General features: G+C 57.2%; 1 protein-coding gene across 3 annotated transcripts in view; it reads left to right on the plus strand.

Annotated features, from left to right (window-relative positions):
• LOC308337924 (katanin-interacting protein-like) overlaps positions 1-10,357 on the plus strand; it is a 36,767-nt gene extending 26,410 nt beyond the window's left edge. For all 3 annotated transcript variants that reach the window (XM_080831469.1, XM_080831471.1, XM_080831470.1), the window contains exons 8-15: positions 892-1,049; positions 2,362-2,426; positions 3,703-3,813; positions 5,529-5,668; positions 7,292-7,393; positions 7,858-8,018; positions 8,105-8,193; positions 8,759-10,357. In XM_080831469.1, the coding sequence (XP_080687595.1) occupies positions 892-1,049; positions 2,362-2,426; positions 3,703-3,813; positions 5,529-5,668; positions 7,292-7,393; positions 7,858-8,018; positions 8,105-8,193; positions 8,759-8,814 (882 nt within the window). In that variant the 3' untranslated portion in view covers positions 8,815-10,357. The remainder of the gene's footprint in view (positions 1-891; positions 1,050-2,361; positions 2,427-3,702; positions 3,814-5,528; positions 5,669-7,291; positions 7,394-7,857; positions 8,019-8,104; positions 8,194-8,758) is intronic.
• Positions 10,358-17,880: the final 7,523 nt, after the last annotated feature.

A 17,880-nucleotide genomic window follows, 5' to 3' on the forward strand; every position in this document is an offset into this window, starting at 1 on the left:
GGGGTCTGAACCCACCTGAGCAAAGCCTAGTGGAGAGATGTAGGAACAGCCTTTCGGTCCCCATATCCAGCCGTGCCCGAAGCCGCTTACCCTACACTTTTCAGGCTTACGTGCCCTGTGACCAGCTGCCATGAGGGGGGTCCCCGAAATGCTGAAGGAATGAAGTGGGACCCAGGGCGGGGCTCTTCTCTACACAGAGGAGCCCTTCTGTGTCTCCCAAAGGTGAAAATCGACCAGTTTGGTCAGCACGTTGCTCGACCACGTTGCTCACCGTAAAGATGTGGGGAGTCCTGATTCCAAAATGCGTTGTCAGAGGGAGAGTGCTGGCCTCCTGCCCCCCTCTGCTCACCCACCACCACCACCACCACCCCCGCCTCAGGGAAGCCACTCCAGACCCTGCCATTCAAGCTTTGAGATTTACTGGTAGATCCTGGCCTCTGGTTGGTGATATCCGTCCCAGGCCAGCAGAAAACCTTGGCCCAGATCGAACCCATTCGGCAGGCTCTTGGTAAGTGCCTGTCACTCACCAGGCCCTGAGGCAGATCTAGATGGCCCGGCCAGGGTCTCTGCAGAGGGAGGTCCAAAACGTTGTACCACCTCAGGCCGCTGAGCCGGGCCACGATGGCAGGGGCCACACCTGCCTGTCCCCCTGCTATCCCTCCAGCACACAGCTCAGTGCATGGCACAGAGCGTGGCTGGCACCAGAAAGGGGCCAGCCAGGTGGTCCTGGTCTGAGAGGAAGGCCAGACCAAGGGATGTCCCAGGCCTAGGGGCTCTGTGAGGGCTCCCCATCACATTCAGACATCCGCGACAGCCCCGTCAGCCCACGCCACTGGCCCGCATGCTGGCTGGCTGCCTTTCTTCAAGCGTGTTTCTCCTTTTGTTTGCCAGGCCAAAATCGTCCACATCTCCCTGGATGGCCTGTGTGTCTCCCCTCCAGAGGGCTTCCTCATCCGGAAGGGGCCGGGCAACTGCCACTTTGATTTCGCTCAAGAAATTCTCTTTGTGGACTACCTGCATGTTCGCCAGCTGCCCCCGCCGGCCCGGAGGTGAGGGCTAGCAGCATCAGGAATGTCCCCTCCCCGTCCTCCGGCTGCTGGCTTCACACGTAGCTCTGAAGTCGCTACCTAAAGGTTTTGAAATGATGATCAAACGGGTCGCTTTTCAACCTGGCGGTTTTCTAATGCTCTGCCAGGCGTCCACGGAAGCCCGTGGGATGAGCCCACCTTGTCTGGGGATGTTTGGGTTCCCCACGGCCTGGAGGGCTTCAGCTCTTTTAATGCTTTGTTGCACCTCCTGCTGGGAAAAGAGTCTCCAGCCTGCGTCCTGTTCCAGAAATGCCCACTGGCCAATTCGGGGAAGGGCCTTCTCTCTTGTTCCCGAGTTCCTGGTTTAGAAAGATTCAAAGAGGAAATGAGAGCCTAACATTTCGTGGGTGCGCTGATATTTCTTGGCCCTGTCTCAGCTGCATTAAGGTTATAACAATTTGTAAATGCCACATTCAGTTTACTCATTTAAACCCCTCCCCCGCCCCCCATGTCCAAACACCAGAGGCCAAGCTCACAAAACAAAATGAGTTTCCCTCCACCATGGCTGGGATCGCTTCTTGGACTGGTCACTGGGAACAGCCACTTAATTATAACAGCGCCCTTGAAATTGAAGAAAAACCAGCAAGGCCTGGAAGGTACTGGCCCACGGACCAGGGAGAGAGGTGCCAAGGGAGGAGTGTGCAGAGGGTGAGAACTCTTCCTCGCAAGTGCTAGATCCGTTCAGATGCTTTGCATTCATCCTTCAGGGAATCCTTCCTGAAGGGGTTATTATGCCCATTTTACAGATGTGGGCATTGAGGTCCCCGCTACTGAAGGCCCTTGCTCAGGCTCCCAAAGCAAAGACTGCAGGGTACGCCCCACCTTCCTGCCTCCTCTTCCTGCCAGCCTCCCATCCTGCCCCACGATCGAGCCCCTCTGGTGCTTTCCTACCACAGGGCCTTTGCTCTGGCTGCTCCTCTGCTTGGAAGGTTCAGCTCTGATGCTTTGTGTGGCTGCCTCCTTCTTAGCTCAGGTGCTGGCTCCCTGACCACCCCCTGGGGTAGTCTGCCCCAGCCCCGCACTCCCTCCCATCCGTCACCCCTGCACGGGTCTCGCTCAGCCATGGGCACAGCGTGCACTTGCCCTGTTCATGAAAGGGCCAGAGGGCTGGGTGGTAAAGAGCAGACTCCAGAACAGACAAGGTCAGTCCCCGCTGCCAGGGAACCTCCCCATCCGCCGTGTCCTCATATAGTGTGCGGCTGGGAGAGTGACTGACCAGCCATCAAGGCCATTGAGATCTTCTGCTTCCTGGTGATGTTTTGTGTCTTTTTAGGCTTGACTCGCAAAGCTTGGAGCGGGCGACCATGGACTACGAGGCGCCCCTGATGCCCTGCGGCTGTATCCTCCTCCCACCTATCTGTGCATCCTGGGTCCTCGGGGTCTGCGCCCGGAACCCCAGGAGAGGGCTCAGCCCTTGTGGTGGTGTTGGGGTTCCGGGCAGGCCATGGCCGAGGCACTGGGGCGCTGCACCAGGAAAGCCAGGGGAGAATGGGAGGCTCCCCGGGGCCTCGGGCTCACTGAGCACTGCTGGGGCGGGGGGCCGTGACATGGTTCCAGACCCCGCCCCCTGGTCAGCCAGCTGGCTGAGGTTTGGACTGAGGTTTCCAGAGGCAGCACCTAGGACTCCAGCTGGGAGAGGCCAGAGAAGCTGGAGCTCTCCCCAGGGACTGAACTGGGGGCTGTCCTTGGAAGCAGGCCAGGGAGGAGATGAACACAGAAGTAAGGATAGCCCCAGTTTGCTGGATCCTTTCCTGGGCCTGGCACTGTCACAGTGCATTTGTAACTCAGCCCTCCCCCCAGCCCAGTGCGGTGGTGCTGTGAGCATCCCCATTTCACAGCTGAGAACACAGAGGCCCAGAGAGGTTAAGGAACTTGTCCAAGGCCACAGAGCCGGGAAGGGGCCAGGCAGGGGCCAGGCAGGGGCCAGGCAGGTGAGTGAACACGAGCATCCTGATTCTCCTAGCAGCCTGTTCTCCTGGACAGAGTGCCCATGGCTGTGATAGGACCTAGAAGCCACCTTTCCTACCCTGCCCGCCCCTGGAATGCTGGGAGCTGGCGGGGGGACAGGGCTGAGGACTGTGGGAAGCAGTCAGCCATGGTGGCTCATGCAGCCACGGCCCATCCCTCCTGGTGCTCCAGAGCTCCTGTATTTTCCCCCCTTCGCCCCCCCACCCCAACCCTGCACACTTGAAATGGACGGAGAAGGCAATGGGCGCTCTGTTCTTGTCATTTTACAACCAGGGAAACTGAGGCAGGAGACAATTTGAGTCCTGGTCACTTTGTTCAGTGCCACCACACAACGAGTTTGTGACACAAATGGTTCACTTCCTGCCAGCTCCCTGGAGAGCATCACCCTCCCCCCCGCCCTCCTGTCTCCCGGCTTGGAGGACAGCTTTTAATTCTTAAAACACGCACATACATAGTTTAAATTCAAGACAGTTTGATGCCATGTGTATCCTGTTGGGCTTCAGTCTCCATGAGAGTAAAAAAAAAAGATGTTTTCCTTTTATTCATCTGTAGAAGCCCCCGAAAGTACAGCCCTATATTATCTTTGTCGCTGTTTTGCTTTGTTCTTGGAAAATTAAGCCTGTTTTTCCTTAATAACGTCCCTTAGTCATTTTCCAGTTGCAACTCCTGACCAGCTGGGGTGATCCCTATTATATTGGTCTCACGGGCCTGGAGCTGTATGATGAGCGGGGGGAAAAGATCCCTCTGTCAGAAAATAGTATCCTTTTGAGGCAAAGGGGACTCTACCCCAACAGGAGGGTGCATGGGAGGGTGCAGAGAAGGACAGGAAATGTCCCTGTAGGAGCCAGACCCCAGGATAAAAACACCAGTGGGCTCTGCTACAGGTCAGATGCTGACCCCTGGGAGGGTGGTTAGAGCCATGGGCAGCTCCCAGCCCCTGCCGAGGTGTCCGTGGCAGGAGTCCCATGCGACAGAGAGTCCTGCGGCCCAGGGATTTGGGAGAGGATAACCAGATGCACCCCGTCCCGGAGAACTACAAGTACTTTGGAGTTCTAAAGGCTCTGGCAAGGCCTGCAGGGAGCCTCCTGTGGCACTGTATTCAACCCAGAGTGTCCTGAATTTCTTGACTATGGGCCCATTTGTTCATGGAACACCCCCACCAGATTTTGCAAACTGCTAGCTCACTGACTTTCTCAATATTTTAGCTTAGTTGCTAATATTTTTTTAAAAATCAGGGAGTTTCACGGGAAAACCTTCAGTCTTCGGCTACTCTTGAGAAATTAGCAATAGCCATGTACAGTGATCACGGCTAGACCTGAGTATCCACCGCCCTTCTGCCCCAACATGTCCTTACTGTCTTCTACCAGGCCCCCAAAACAAATTGCTAATATTTACTGAGGGCTCACTCTGTGAGGGCTTGTCCCATGGTGCCTCATTTGCTTGTGAAGGTGAGTGCTGTTATCCCCATTTTACATGTGAGGAACTAAGACAGAGATGTTAAGTAACCTGCCCAAGGTCACACAGCATGTGAGCATAGAGCTGGGAGTTTAGCTCTACAGACCATTGTCTGACCACTGAACTGCCAGTCTTCTTCTTTTGATGTCACCTGCCTGAGCCCTCTGGGCCCTTGCCCTGTGATCCCTAACCCACCACAGGGGCCCACCAGAGCAGGTCTAACCCCAAAGCCTGTCTTGTACCTATCTGGGGTCCCTGGGTTCCTTCTGGATCCTTTTCTGCCTTCCCCTGGTGACACCACCCTCCTGGCCTGGGATAAATGATTCCTGGTGGTTTTGATGGTTATTAATGACTCCTCAGAGGTATAAGGCTTGTTCAATTTCACCGAGCCTGCTCACATCCATTCTGGGACATGGAGGTTTTTATACCCATTTTACAGATGAGGAAGCAGGCCCTGAGTTGTTCTGTGACTTGCCCCAGACCTCACAGGTCGGAAGGCAGAGCCAGAGCTGGAATTGGAGGGTCCAGATCCGCGATGATGTCCAGCCCTCGAGTAGCCATCACTGGGGTCAGGCTCCCCCGGTGGGGTCTGGCTCCCCCAGTGTGTTCAGTCGCCATCTGGTCCCCGCATGCCAAGGCCGTATCCAGCCATCCCTCAGCCCCTTCGCCAAAGAAAAAAACCTTTGAAGTTTGCCCTCCACTCCCCAGAGTGCCAGCCACAAATTTGTTCCTGCCTCGAGACTGCTCTCTTTCCAGCCGACTGTCTGCCTGGCCGCCCCCCAACCCCTCCCTGACGTTGGCCACCCGCCCCCCCACCAGCCTCGGTGCTCATTTTCCCCAGAATGGCTCATGTGGCTGTCACTCTTCCGGCGGCCCCGAGCAGCAGACGGCCATTCTGCCCACCAGCCCCCGAGTCCTTTGAGCCACGCCATCAGCGTGAGGAGGCTGGTGGCCGGGAGAGTGACATGCGGCGCCCAACACACTGCTTTGGGTTATGACAGCTTAGAGGCTCCCCAGATATTGCCACCTTCCCCGACAGCGTGAACTCCCTGGAGGGCGTGTGCGGGGACGTCCGGACCCCCGACAAGCTCGTCGACCAAGTGAATGACACCAGCGATGTCAGGCACATGTGGCTGGCCCCCATCCTGCCTGGCCTGGTGAGTTCATGGGGAGCCTTTGTGTCCACGGTCTCGGGGACATGTCTGTCTTCCAGGGCAGGTTAATCTCCAACGAATCAGAATGCCTGCGGGCTATCAGGAAGACGCAGGTCTTCGCTGACACGTCTGACGGGCACGCTCTGGGCCCCAGAGAGAGAAGGGCCTGCATGGGACCCCGGAGACCCCGAGCGGCAGGCGTCTGTAGGTCATCACGGGCAGCCCCGTCCCCTGGCCGCATCCCATGTCCCTGCCCCTCCTTGAGGTCACCAGTCACTGGACCCCGTCCTGGCCCTGTCTCTGGCCTGTCAGCTCTTCAGGTGACCCAGTTTCCCAGATCTCAGACCCTCCAGCTGCTCCTTGTCACTTGGGGGCCTGCGGGGCGCTTCGTCCCCCCGGGCCTGGCGATGTTGGTCAAGAGAGAGGAGACAGGCCAGGTGGAGATGGGGTTCTAGCCCCGCGCCAGCCAGATGCTGGGTAGAGGAGTGCAGCAGGCCCTAGGGCATGTGTGTGACCGGCAGAGTGTCCCCTTTCCCTCCGTGTGACTGCACAGGAGGACAGGGAGGATATTTTCCTCTCAAAACATGGAAAGGAGCAGCATTAGCAGCTCTGTGTGGGAGGTTTTCCAGTGTCTCTGTCCCTGAGCCCCGAGGGTCCAACAGCTCCCCAGAGACCGGGGCCCCGCCTGTCTATGGCCATCTTGAGCTCGGCCAGCAGGTGGTTACCGGCATCTGTCACGTGACTCAGTGAGAGGCAGTTTCTGTAGATGTCACTCTCCCAGCTGGACTCGGACATTTGTACCTGCTTGAGCCCCGTGGGCAGCTATTCTCGAGGGCCTTTACTATTTCCACAGTACAGCTGGAAGGCTGACCCCAACTGCAGCACCCCACCCCTGCGATCCCCGACATCCTCCGGGGCCTGGGGCAGAACTGAGCCCACAGCCTGTGGCCAACACTGAAAGCTCATTGCTTGCTTCCGTCTTGCCAGGAGCCCCCTAATATGGGGGAGTCTGTTGGGGCGGCGGTGGGGACAGGGTGGGGGGACGGAGAAGCCGCCAGTCTCACCTTACCAGCTGATTCTGCCACTGATCTGGACAAGCCCCTCCCCGCTCCCCCTGCAGAGGTTCAAAGACACAGGCTGGAAATTACCCAGCAGCGCTTTTGGGGCCTATCTGCTGTGTTTCTCATTTACAACCCAAGAAAGGACAGATCGGGGTCAAGGCGGTGCTGACCGCTGGGAGGACAGCGCTCCTTGACTCTGCAGGGGGGGGCCTGCCCCCTCGGCCCAGGGAAGCCCCACACTGGGTGTCTGGCTGGACCCCGGGGAGAGGGAGGGGGGCACCAATGCTCTGCGGGGATTTAAATCAGGGCCATGCCAGGCCCAAGGAAACAGGCCTCCCAGAGCCAGTTGGCGATTTGTTGCGAATGCAGCCACACGTGACCGGGCTCAAGATGGGCTTCCAGGAGAGGGAAGGCAGCGGGAACCCCACGCGCTGTGGCCCCCCCCCAGCCACCCGGGTACCGCCTCCGGCGCCCATCAGGCTCACCTCTGCCTGCACCCTGCGCCCCCCTCCCGGCGCCTCTGTTTCCAAACATGCCTGTTCTCATGAGTTCTCGTCTCCGACAGGTGAACCGGGTTTATGGGATTTTCGATCTGCCCAACACCGTGTCCACGATCAAACTGTGGAATTATGCGAAAACGCCCCATCGAGGGGTGAAAGAGTTTGGCGTGAGTACTTATCAGCTGGGTTTTTCGAGATAATTGTGCTCGTTGGTAATTAGGCTGCTGGCAATTATCATTTGTCGCAGTTGGATTTGCTTCTCTCTGTTGCCACCTTAGACACAGATGCCTGGGGCTCCGAGGCAGGGAAATTCGCCACCCCACCGTGAATCCCAAACCTGCCCCCAGTGATTTGAATCATCCTCCTGAAAACCAGAAAGTGGCCTTTCTTTCATCTTTTCTTTTCCAAGCATCTTGGTCTAGGGCGGTCCTTCCCCCCCGGGAGGCGACTCTAGGGTGGGGTGCAGAAGGCCCCCGGGGGCCAATCCCAGGCTCCGAGGGCCTGAGATCCCCGCACACGCCAGGCTAGCTGGTGAGGCTCCCAGTGGTAACTCGCTTTGCCCGAGGCCTCAGGAGGGAAGGAGGGGGAAACTCTTGGCCCCATGGTGCAGCCCCGACCCTGTGTCCGCCAGCTCCTGGTGGACGACTTGCTCGTGTACAACGGGATCCTGGCCATGGTGGGCCATTTGGTGGGGGGCATCCTGCCCACGTGTGAGCCCACGGTGCCCTGCCACACCATCCTCTTCACCGAGGACATGGACATCTGCCGCCAGGAGCGACACACCGCCATCAGGTAAGCCGGGCCCCTGGCCTCGCCTCACTGTCCCTAACGAGGACGGACAGCACGGGTCGAGCCCTCCGCCTTCTCCCTCCCCGCAGCAATCAGGTGGAGGATCAGGACGTCCAGATGATGAATGAAAACCAGATCATCACCAACTCGAAAAGGAAGCAGAGCCTGGTTGACCCAGGTCAGTTTCGCTGCCCCGCCCAGGGTGTCTCCTGCGGGACTCCAGGCTGTGTAGACAAGGAGCTGGCAGCGTCCCACACCCAGCCCTGCCTGCCCCTTGGACCCCTCTTCTCTCCCCGGGGGGCTGCGGGGGCAGAACAGGTGCCCTTCCTGAAGGCACCTGGAGCTCGGTGTGGCTTCTTGGGAGCCAGGCTTCGGAGTGCGGACGGAAAAGGCCGCTAAGGGCAGCCGTGCCATATGGAAGGGGTTGTCCTGTGCCGTGGGGAAGCCGTGGAGGATGCCCGGGGTGAGGGCTTCCCAGAGGAGGTGCTGTTCGAGCTGCACCCTAAGACGTACGGGGACTTGGCCGGGCAGAGGGAACAGCGTGGCAGAGCCTGCTCCGGGGGTGCAGGGTGGGGGGACGGCGGCGACGGGTCAGCATGCCCGGGTGCCACGCTCGGGGGCGGTGGCCTGGGCCGGCGATTCAGGCAGTTTGGACATCCCCGCCCCCCCCGAAGCCCAGGTGTGGGGCTGCCCTCGGGGACTGAGGCTGGGTAATGGCCTCCTCTCTGTCCTCTCCCTGACAGCCTTACGCCCCAAAACGTGCATAAGTGAGGAGATAGCGCGACGGTGGCGGTGCTGACCGGCGGAGGAGGGAGCGCTGGTCCTCCCAGCCAGCGGCCTCTGTCACCTGTGTCTTCTGCCCCTGTCCTCAGCCTTGGCAGCCTGGACTCCAGGGGCTGGGAGAGGAGAGTAAGAGGGGACTCGTGTGACACAGCCTCCCTCTGTCCCTCGGCTCCGGGGTGCGCTCCCAGGAGCCCCAGCTTGGTGCCTCCTGCAGGCTCCAGCAGAGCAGAGCCCCAGGCACCAGCGCCTGCGCCCACAACCCCACTGGGCCACCTCAGGCTGGGACGGTGAGGTGGCCTGGCGGGGGGCCTCCCCTCCCTGCAGAGCGTGGCCACCCAGGGCCGAGCGGGACGGTGGGGAGGGGGCCTCAGCCACCAACCCCAACATGGTGGGGGGCACCTGGGAAGGCCCCGAGTGCAGGTGCAAACAGCTCCCCTCCCCGCCACATCCCTGCCTCATCTGGGGGCTGGTGGAGCCAGCTTAGAGGGTGGGGTTCCCTGGTACCCCGAAAGTCTAGCCAGGACTACTCGGCCCCTTCCCTCATCCCAGGCGAGAAGGACGGACCCCCCCCCCCAGGATGTGTGTGTCGCGGAGGGAAGGAAGGGAGCCATGCGCACCTGCCGTGCTGCCAGGCCCATATAGGACGGGTGGTGGGCAGCTTCACACCCCAGATGGCCAGCAGGGCCGCAGGCCAAGGACCAGGCCCCCAACCTCCCCCTCGAGCCCCAGGGTCCACCTCTCCTTCCATTGGAACTTTGTCTGGAGGCGGGTGGCCCCCCCCTCTGGTCTGAGCTCGGGCTCCTCCGGTTCCTCGTTCCTCAGTCGGAGCAGGTGCCCTTGCAGTCACCCCGAGAGGTGCCTGTTGCCCAGGGCCCCTGCCCCCGCAACAGCTTCCCCTCGAGTTGGAAATGTGCCCCTCACCCCCAGCCGAGTGAAGCTCAGAACGTATCTATTTCCATCGATGTAACAAGCTCGGATCAGGGCTCTAATTGGTTTCCCAGCGGTGGGTAATTCCTCGTTGCAAATATTCATCCGCTGTCTTCCTGGCGTCCGCCCGGCCCCACCGCAGCGCTGTACTCCAAGTAGGTTCCTATGCAACCGAGAGCCCGGCAAATACTTTGATGAGCTTTGCAGCTTCGGCGGAGCAGCTCTGCAAATGCGCTTTTCATTTGGAGCGTGGGGCCGATGGGAAGATAAGGCACCGTTTCTCCCGCAGAAGATCCATCATCTCTGTAGCTTCCAGGGCCCCCGGCTTCCGTGCTCACCTCCCAGACCTCTGGGCTCCCAGAAGAGCTGAGGCCCGGGGGAACAGGGGGCTGATCAAGCTCTCTGGGACCGAAGCCGGTGCCGCGGCTTAAAGGCAGCCTGGCTGTCTGTCCCCACACAAGGCTGGGGCACAGGTCAGACCCCCACTCGCTCCCAGAACCCCCACTGCTCTTGTTAATGACTGTGGCGCCATGCAATTGAGGAGGGGAAGGAAGCTGTACAGGCATTAACTGTAAAATAAACTCTATTTTTTTTCTCCTGCAAAATCAATAAAAGATGTTATTAAGACTGGGCCGATGTGCTGGATTTGGGGTCAGGCAGAGGGGGCCCGTGCTGCCTCCCAGAACGGAAGCAGAGATTGCTGGAGGCTGGTGGGATGACTCGGGGCCGAGTCCCCTCTCTGAGCTTCCTTTTCCCCACCTGCAGAGGGGGTTATGATCGGGGGCGATGCAGTAGTTAGTTTGTGTCTGGCGCCATCTCACTGAACCCATGTCACAACCCTTCTAGGCACTATTATGATCCTCCCTTCACAGATGAGAGAATTGAGGCCCAGAGAGGTTGAGTAACTTGCCCAAGTCACACAGTTTTGGAAGCCATTAGTGCACAAATCCCGGGGTGACCCCAGGAGAGCTGAGACAGGGTGAAATCCCTGGGTCTTTGGCCCTGGGGTTTCCCTTAGGCTTACATGGATCCTAGCAGCCAAGCCCCCAGATGCCCAATTCCTGGGCCACTCCCCAGCTTCCTTCAGAGGTGAGCATGGGCGTCTGGGTGCATCAGCCCCGGGGAGGGAAGAAGGTTCCCTTGGCAGGGGTGGGGGCGCCAGTTCTGGGGTACGGCTCACTGGGGGTGAGCAAGCGGGCCCCTCAGAAACCCCATCTCTCTCCTCTGTCCCAGGCAAAGGGGAGAGTCTCTCTGGCCCCCTGGTGTTGGCGAACCTCCCCAACTTCCCTCCGCGGTGGCATCTCTGAGCCGGCCCCGGAGATGCTGGAGGGCAGGCAAGGCCATTCAGTATTCCTTGCGTGGGGTGGGAGGCCCGGCGGGGCAGCCCAGCTTCGGGGCCGTGATCCGCCTCCCAGCCCCCAGCCAGAGCCCCGGTCCGCAGTCCAGGAGCAAAGCCGGCCCAGGAGGACCTGGTCAGCAGCACAGAGCATGTCCCTTCTGGGGGACAGCTGGAATTCAGCGACAATGTCCCAGGGTTACCAGACCTTCAAGGATTTTAAGAAAAGCCCGAAATCCAGGTGTTTTATCTATGTTTAATGTGAAATCTCACTTGGAAATGTTGGCTCAACTAGACCAAGCAAACACCAAGTGAGCCAAACCAGTTACCAATCCCATGTAACCCCAGCATCCCCTCCCTTCCTGGTCCCCCCCACCAGCCTGTGGCTCCCCGAACTCCCCAGACCTGGTTCCTCCCTGGGAAGTCAGAGGAGGGAGGGGATCATTCCTGGGCCCTCGGACCCCCTAGGGCACAAAGGCAGGGCTCGGTGCGGTGACCTTGGCATGCTCAGCCACCGTGGGAGAACAGAGGCCTTGCCCTGGGCGTCATGCTTCCCACCCCACGCGTTGGCACTGGGCAGGAACTATCCGAAGCTGTAACTGTCCTGTCCTGCTGGTGGGATGGGGTGGGTGGGGACAGGCTGGCACCCGGCTTGGGGTTCTGCTCCAGGCCACAGCTGACGAGGGGGCTAGGGAAGAGCGGCCTCTGGCCTCTGTCCCTGGGGAGACCCGCTTCCTCTGTCCAGCAGTGGCAAGGACCTGCTTTGTGTGTGTGTGTCCGTTGGTCTCCAGACAGTTCTGCACGGGCGCCACGACCGCAGAAGGCCCCCGATGGTCCCCCCGGAGGCTGCCGAGGCTGTCTCTGCACTCTGACAGGTGGCGGCTGCCCCAGCCATCTGCCTGTTTGCCGCCACATCCTCAGCTCCCAACCCGCCTAAAACCCCCTTCAAAGGAGTGTCTGGTGACTCAGCCCACTTAGATCTGGCTGGCTGTACGGGTCTGGACAACCCCCCGTTTCTCTCCAAGAACGGGCAGCTTCTGTCCCGGTCACTCATGGCTCCTGTCTCGGGCCCTGCCTGTATCTCTCACCCATGTCACCTGCACAGCCCAGGCGGCCTTGGAGTGTGCCCAGGTGTGTGCGTCTGGCAGGGGTGGGGCTGTGCTCCTGGCCATAGGGCCCCAGCTGTGCACACTGAGGCTTTCATAACAAAACAGTGTCCTTGGGGCTGAGCTGGGGCTCCCAGCTCCGTACCCGGGCTCCCCGCCAGAGAAACCCGCCCCACCTTCTACTGGCCCCTCCTGACCTTCAGGGCGACCTCCCAGCCTCCGCTGGCTCCTTGGGCCACAAGGGGCAGTGGCCTTAGGAGCACAAGTGGAGGTCTCAGCCTCTGCTCTTTCATTCTCCCCACCGCTCGCCTCTCTCCCCAGCCCACCCTGTACCCTGAGGCCGCCCACACTCACTCTGGCCATTTCCAGGGTTGGGGGGGATCAGGAGGGCACGAGGACGGGTGGGGGGAGGCGGGCTTGGTGCAGGGACTTGCGAGCTCAGCCTCATGTGGTGGAAGTGCTCCCACACAGAAGCCCCTTCCCCCTCCCCCTGGCATCCCAGGGCACCCCCAGCCCCCCTCGGTCCAGCCCCCTCCTGGCAGAGGCCCACTCCCCTGCCAGGGCTTCCCCGTAGGTGGAGGCTTCGCTGGTGTCAGCCCAGGATGAAATGTGGCCCCAGAAGCTATTACCGGGGTGTCGCAGGCTGGGCAGTGCCGGGGACAGGGCAGAGGTCCCAGGCAGAGCGCCGGGACTTCCTGTCTGTCCAGGCAGTAAATCCCTACACGGAGGAGATTGGTTTTTCCTCATGACTGATGGTCCCTGGCTGGGCTGAGTTTGTCCTCAGTCTCGCAGGGGGGCCGTCCACCCGTGTGGCGGTGCGATCTGTTCACTGGCCACAGCCCCAGAGTGAGGGGTCAGTGGCGCTAAACTCCAGGCCCCCCCCCAAGCCATGTGCCCCGGGGCCGCAGCGCCTGTGGTTGGAGGTCAAGCAGGAGATGCACGTGTGGCGGGAGGTCTTCTACCGGCTGGAGAAGTGGGCCGACCGCCTGGAGTCCGTGTTTTTTTTTTTCTTGTGAACGAAATTTTTATTTACATACTGTATCTAGAAGCAGATACATAAATTCTTATACAATTAATTTCCAAAAATGTGCAAGAAATTACTATAATTTGTTTACAAACCAAAACACATATTAAAATCAATGGACTTTGGATAATTCATTCTGTGGTGTTCTCAGTACAAATGGTACACACCTGATTTGAAGGTGTGTACCACCTTCAAGGTGTGTACACACCTTGAAGGTGTGTACCATTTGAGGTCAGGCGCTTTTCTAACTCATCCGCTCAGATGACATTTCCCCCGATTCCTGCCATGGCCCCAAGTGGCCCTCCTTGTCCCCGTCTGTGCAGCATCAAAGCCCAGACAGGAGCCTCAGAGAACAGCCAGCCGAGCCCTGGTGTGCCTCGTGCCTTCACCCATCCCCAGGCTGCGTGGGGGTGGGTTAGCTCATCCCTGGTACCCCCCACAGCCTGAGCCCCCCACCGTCTCCCACCAGGACCTGCCGCAGCCCCCTCTCTGTTCACTCTGCCTCTGCCTTGAACCCCATCTCCCAGGCCTTGGGCCCACACAGCCAGGAGGAACTTGCCATGTCCTCCTCTGAAAATCCTCCTGCCCGTGGTTCCCTGTGGCCTTCCAGGTGAAGGCCACACTCCTGGCCATCACCCCCAGACCCCACAGGCTCCGACCCCTGAAGACCAATGGCTCAGCAGCAGACGTCACGCCCTCGCCTCGAGCTCCAAGTGCTGTGTCCTGTCACAGCCCACACCCAACAGTCCTCTCAACCCCAGGGCCTTTGAACATGCTGTGGCTTCTACCCATACTCCCTTGCTGCTTCCTTCGGTCCCTGCTGGCCCTTCCTGAGAGCCCCACCCTCTCCATTCCAGCATGAATCAGGCCTTCTCTGGGTTGGCTTACATAGCACTCCTCCTGCTTGGAAGTGATAGTTTTGTTGTTGGAGTGATTTGAGTCGTCTCTGTCTCCTCGCTGGAATACAAACTCCGTGAGGGTGAGGACTGTGTCCATGGCACAGCCATGGCAGTGCCCCGGCACTGTCGTGCCTGGCCCATGGGAGCCCTCCCCTCTGTGAGCGGTTCATGGACGAACGGGACCCACAGCAGGTCTGTGGCAGTCTCGGGATTTGAACTAACTCCACAGCCTCTGACACTTTCCTTGGTCCTCACCTCCTCCCAGGGGACAAGCCTCCCCAGTGCGACAAGTTAGGCCTGGCTGCACGAAGGGAGCCCGTGAATCAAGCTGATGCTTCCGTTACCTGTGGAGACAAGCGTGTGGCCAGGAGAGGCTGGCTTTGGTGAGGGTGTCAGGGACGACATCACAGCCACCAGCCCAAGAGGCAGGTCAGCTCTACGACTTCCTGAGGCCTGGGACTGCCCATTAGCCCTGGGCTGGGGCCCCCACGGCTCCCCTGGGAAGAGGGGGTGATGTGAGCCAACGAGAAGGCAGAGCCCCACGGCGGGCCCCCAAGCAGGCGCAGGCCCGTCCATCATCTCTTGGAGTCTCAGGTCCTTGTTGTTGTTGTTGTTTTAAAGATTTTATTTATTTATTTACTTGTCAGAGAGAGTGAGAGAGACAGAGAGACAGAGAGAGAGAGCACAAGCAGGCATTGTGGCAGGCAGAGGCAGAGAAAGAAGCAGGCTCCCTGCTGAGCAAGGAGCCCAATGTGGGACTCGATCCCAGGACCCTGGGCTCATGACCTGAGCTGAAGACAGCAGCTTAACCGACTTGGCCACCCAGGCATCCCCCAGGTCCTTGTTTTGAAAGGGATAACTTCTCTGGATTATTAAGGGAACTCATGAGATGATGTGTAGCAGTGGGCATATGTGTAGCAGTGGGCATAGCACTGAATACACGGTAGCTCTTTTTTTTTTAAGATTTTATTTATTTATTTGACAGACAGATCACAAGTAGGCAGAGAGGCAGGCAGAGAGAGAGAGGAGGAAGCAGGCTCCCCACTCAGCAGAGAACCTGATTCGGGGCTCGATCCCAGGACCCTGGGATCATGACCTGAGCCGAAGGCAGAGGCTTTAACCCACTGAGCCACCCAGGTGCCCCCACGCACGGTAGCTATTTTTATTGCTTCTTTTATTTTGCTTTTACTGATTTTACCTTTTTAGTCTCATTTTATTTTTAAATTTTATTACAGACTAGAGCAGTAACGGCCTTGCCCACTACAACATACCTATGGACAGATCTAAGGCTAGACCTGGTTGACTTTTTTGCCACCCTGTGCCAGGTTCTTATATACGCCAGGTTCTTATATAGGCCAGGTTCTTATCTAGGTATTTCTTGATTGAGTTTTCTTCCTTCCCTCTTTTTAATTGGGGGCACTCCTCAGACTCAGTCTGCACTCCTGGTGAATGGGTATAACGGTAGCCAGCCTCATTTGTCTTTTCTGTAGATCCTGGGAATCTGTCTTTGCTTGCAGGGTACTATGCCTGGGGAAAATGAATTCTGCTCTCTGTTGACACACATTGTGAGTGTTCACCTGGGTTTGTCCAACTTGTTTCATTCATGTTTTCTCTCTCTCTCTATTTTTAAAGATTTTATTTATTTATTTGACAGACAGAGATCACAAGTAGGCAGAGAAGCAGGCAGGGAAGAGGAGGAAGCAGGCTCCCCGCTGAGCAGAGAGCCCGATGCGGGGCTCGACCCCAAGACCCTGGGATCGTGACCTGAGCCGAAGGCAGAGGCTTTAATCCACTGAGCCACCCAGGCGCCCCTCACTCGTGTTTTCTCTTATTCAACAGGGTATGAAGGTGAATTTTGACCACAGACCCTGTCACTTTGGGCAGGCCTGGGGAGGTGCCAGGTTCCACTCCATTGTCCAAGACATCCCTAAACTGACTCGGTTCCCACCTGCCATCCTCATTTTGTGAATAATAAACATTTAACTTAATTTTCTAACAAATACAAAAATCATCGGCATACTCACGTGTATTAAACATTCCCATGCTTTCCATGGCTTTCTGATCAGTAGTTTAAAATGACAAAAACCGCGTAAATCGTGAGCATGTCAATACTGATATAAGAAGGATAGCAACTTTGTAGAATTTGCTGACTAGATAGCAGGCACATCCCACAAGTTTTGCATATTTTAACTTACTTGATTATCACAATAGCCCCCCAGGTTTTGTGGGTAAGGGGGCCGAAGCACAGAGAATTAGACAGCTCGCCCACAGCCGCCCAGCCTCACAGCTAGAAAGTGTCAGGCCAGGATTCCAACCCAGGGAGTGAAAGGACGAAGCGTGTGCTCAGACACCCTTCGATCCTGAAAAAATAGTGGGCAGTGTGACCATTAGTGCCCCATAGCCCTCACACATCCACCAAACGAGAGTAATACTGGTTCTTGTCTGGCAACGTTGTCACGGAACTCTGGGAATCATTCTATATATTAAAGCGATGAATTTTAGATACTTTATTTGTGGCAGGGTAATAGCATATACCTTATGGTAATGTACACTGTATTCTGTTTTGTGGCATTTGTGTGTATATACACTTTAATCGTCTTTTAAACTGGTTTAAAATGGTTCTTAAGAAGTAACATTACATGTGAATTTTTTTAAAAAATCAAAAGTACAAAAGGATGGACAGGGAAAGGCAAGCCTCTCTCCTACCCTGGACTTTTGCTCTCTAACGTGGGAAGCGACATGGCCAGATTCCAGAATTATTTTGTGCATATATAAATGTAGACAGAGGTTGTTCTTTTTTTTCTTAAAGGTGGATAGGAGCATATTCTACACATTTCTCTGTGCCTTACCTTTCAAGAGTTTGTTACCTAAGAAATCATTCCATATCTGTGTGTGTGTCTATATCTACATGTACTTCCTCTTTTTTTTCTGTTTTCATGGCAATGTAATATTCCATTAAATGACCGCGCTGGAATTTTTCTGACCCCAGGTGAGGGGCATTTAAACCCTTCCCAGGTCCTTCCTGTTCCACGTAATGCTGCCGTAAACATTCTTGCACCCTTGCGAGCACACACGAGTAAACCCACAGAACAGCAGTGGCGTGGCCGCCTCCCAGGCCGAGCGCCGCCCATCCAGCTGCGCTCCTAGAGGCTGTCACAGTGTACGCCCTTGTCACCTCTGCGTGCTGTGCCTGCACCCAATTCTGTGACCTGCCCTGGGTATCAACAGATGTCGGCCTTGACTGGTTAGAAATAGGGTGCTGATGTCTTGTTTCGCATATTCGAGAAAAAGAGAAACCCTTCTGGCTGTGTCCACCCTCCTCTTTCCCTTCCCAGGTGAACATGGAGGACCAGTTTGGACAGATCATGATCGAGAACCTACGGAGGCGACAGTGTGACCTGGCAGGAGTGCAGACCTGCAAGTCGTTAGAGTCACAGGTCAGAGAGTGGGGACTCTGTTGCCCTGAGCCACCCAGGGAAGGGCATCTTCCCTTTGCACATCTGAGAAGCTGGGGCTGCACGGGGGCCACTAGTTCATCATGCTAGGGAAGGCCAAGCCCTCAATGTGGAAAATATACGTGGACATTTTCTATACCCCAGCATTTAAAACTTTCATCATACAGATTTTCAAACAGCATGAAAGTACAGGGGATGGTAAAAGGAACACCCTTTTTCCCATCAGCCTGCTTCTGTAATTCACATTTTGTCCAAATTGTTTTTTTCTTTTGCTGCAATATATATATTTTAATTCAAAGTGAATTGACAGTAATACACCATAAATTCTTATTTTG

This window comes from Martes martes (assembly GCF_963455335.1).
Source record: "Martes martes genome assembly, contig: scaffold_226, whole genome shotgun sequence".
In the NCBI taxonomy this organism is placed as follows: Eukaryota; Metazoa; Chordata; class Mammalia; order Carnivora; family Mustelidae; genus Martes; species Martes martes.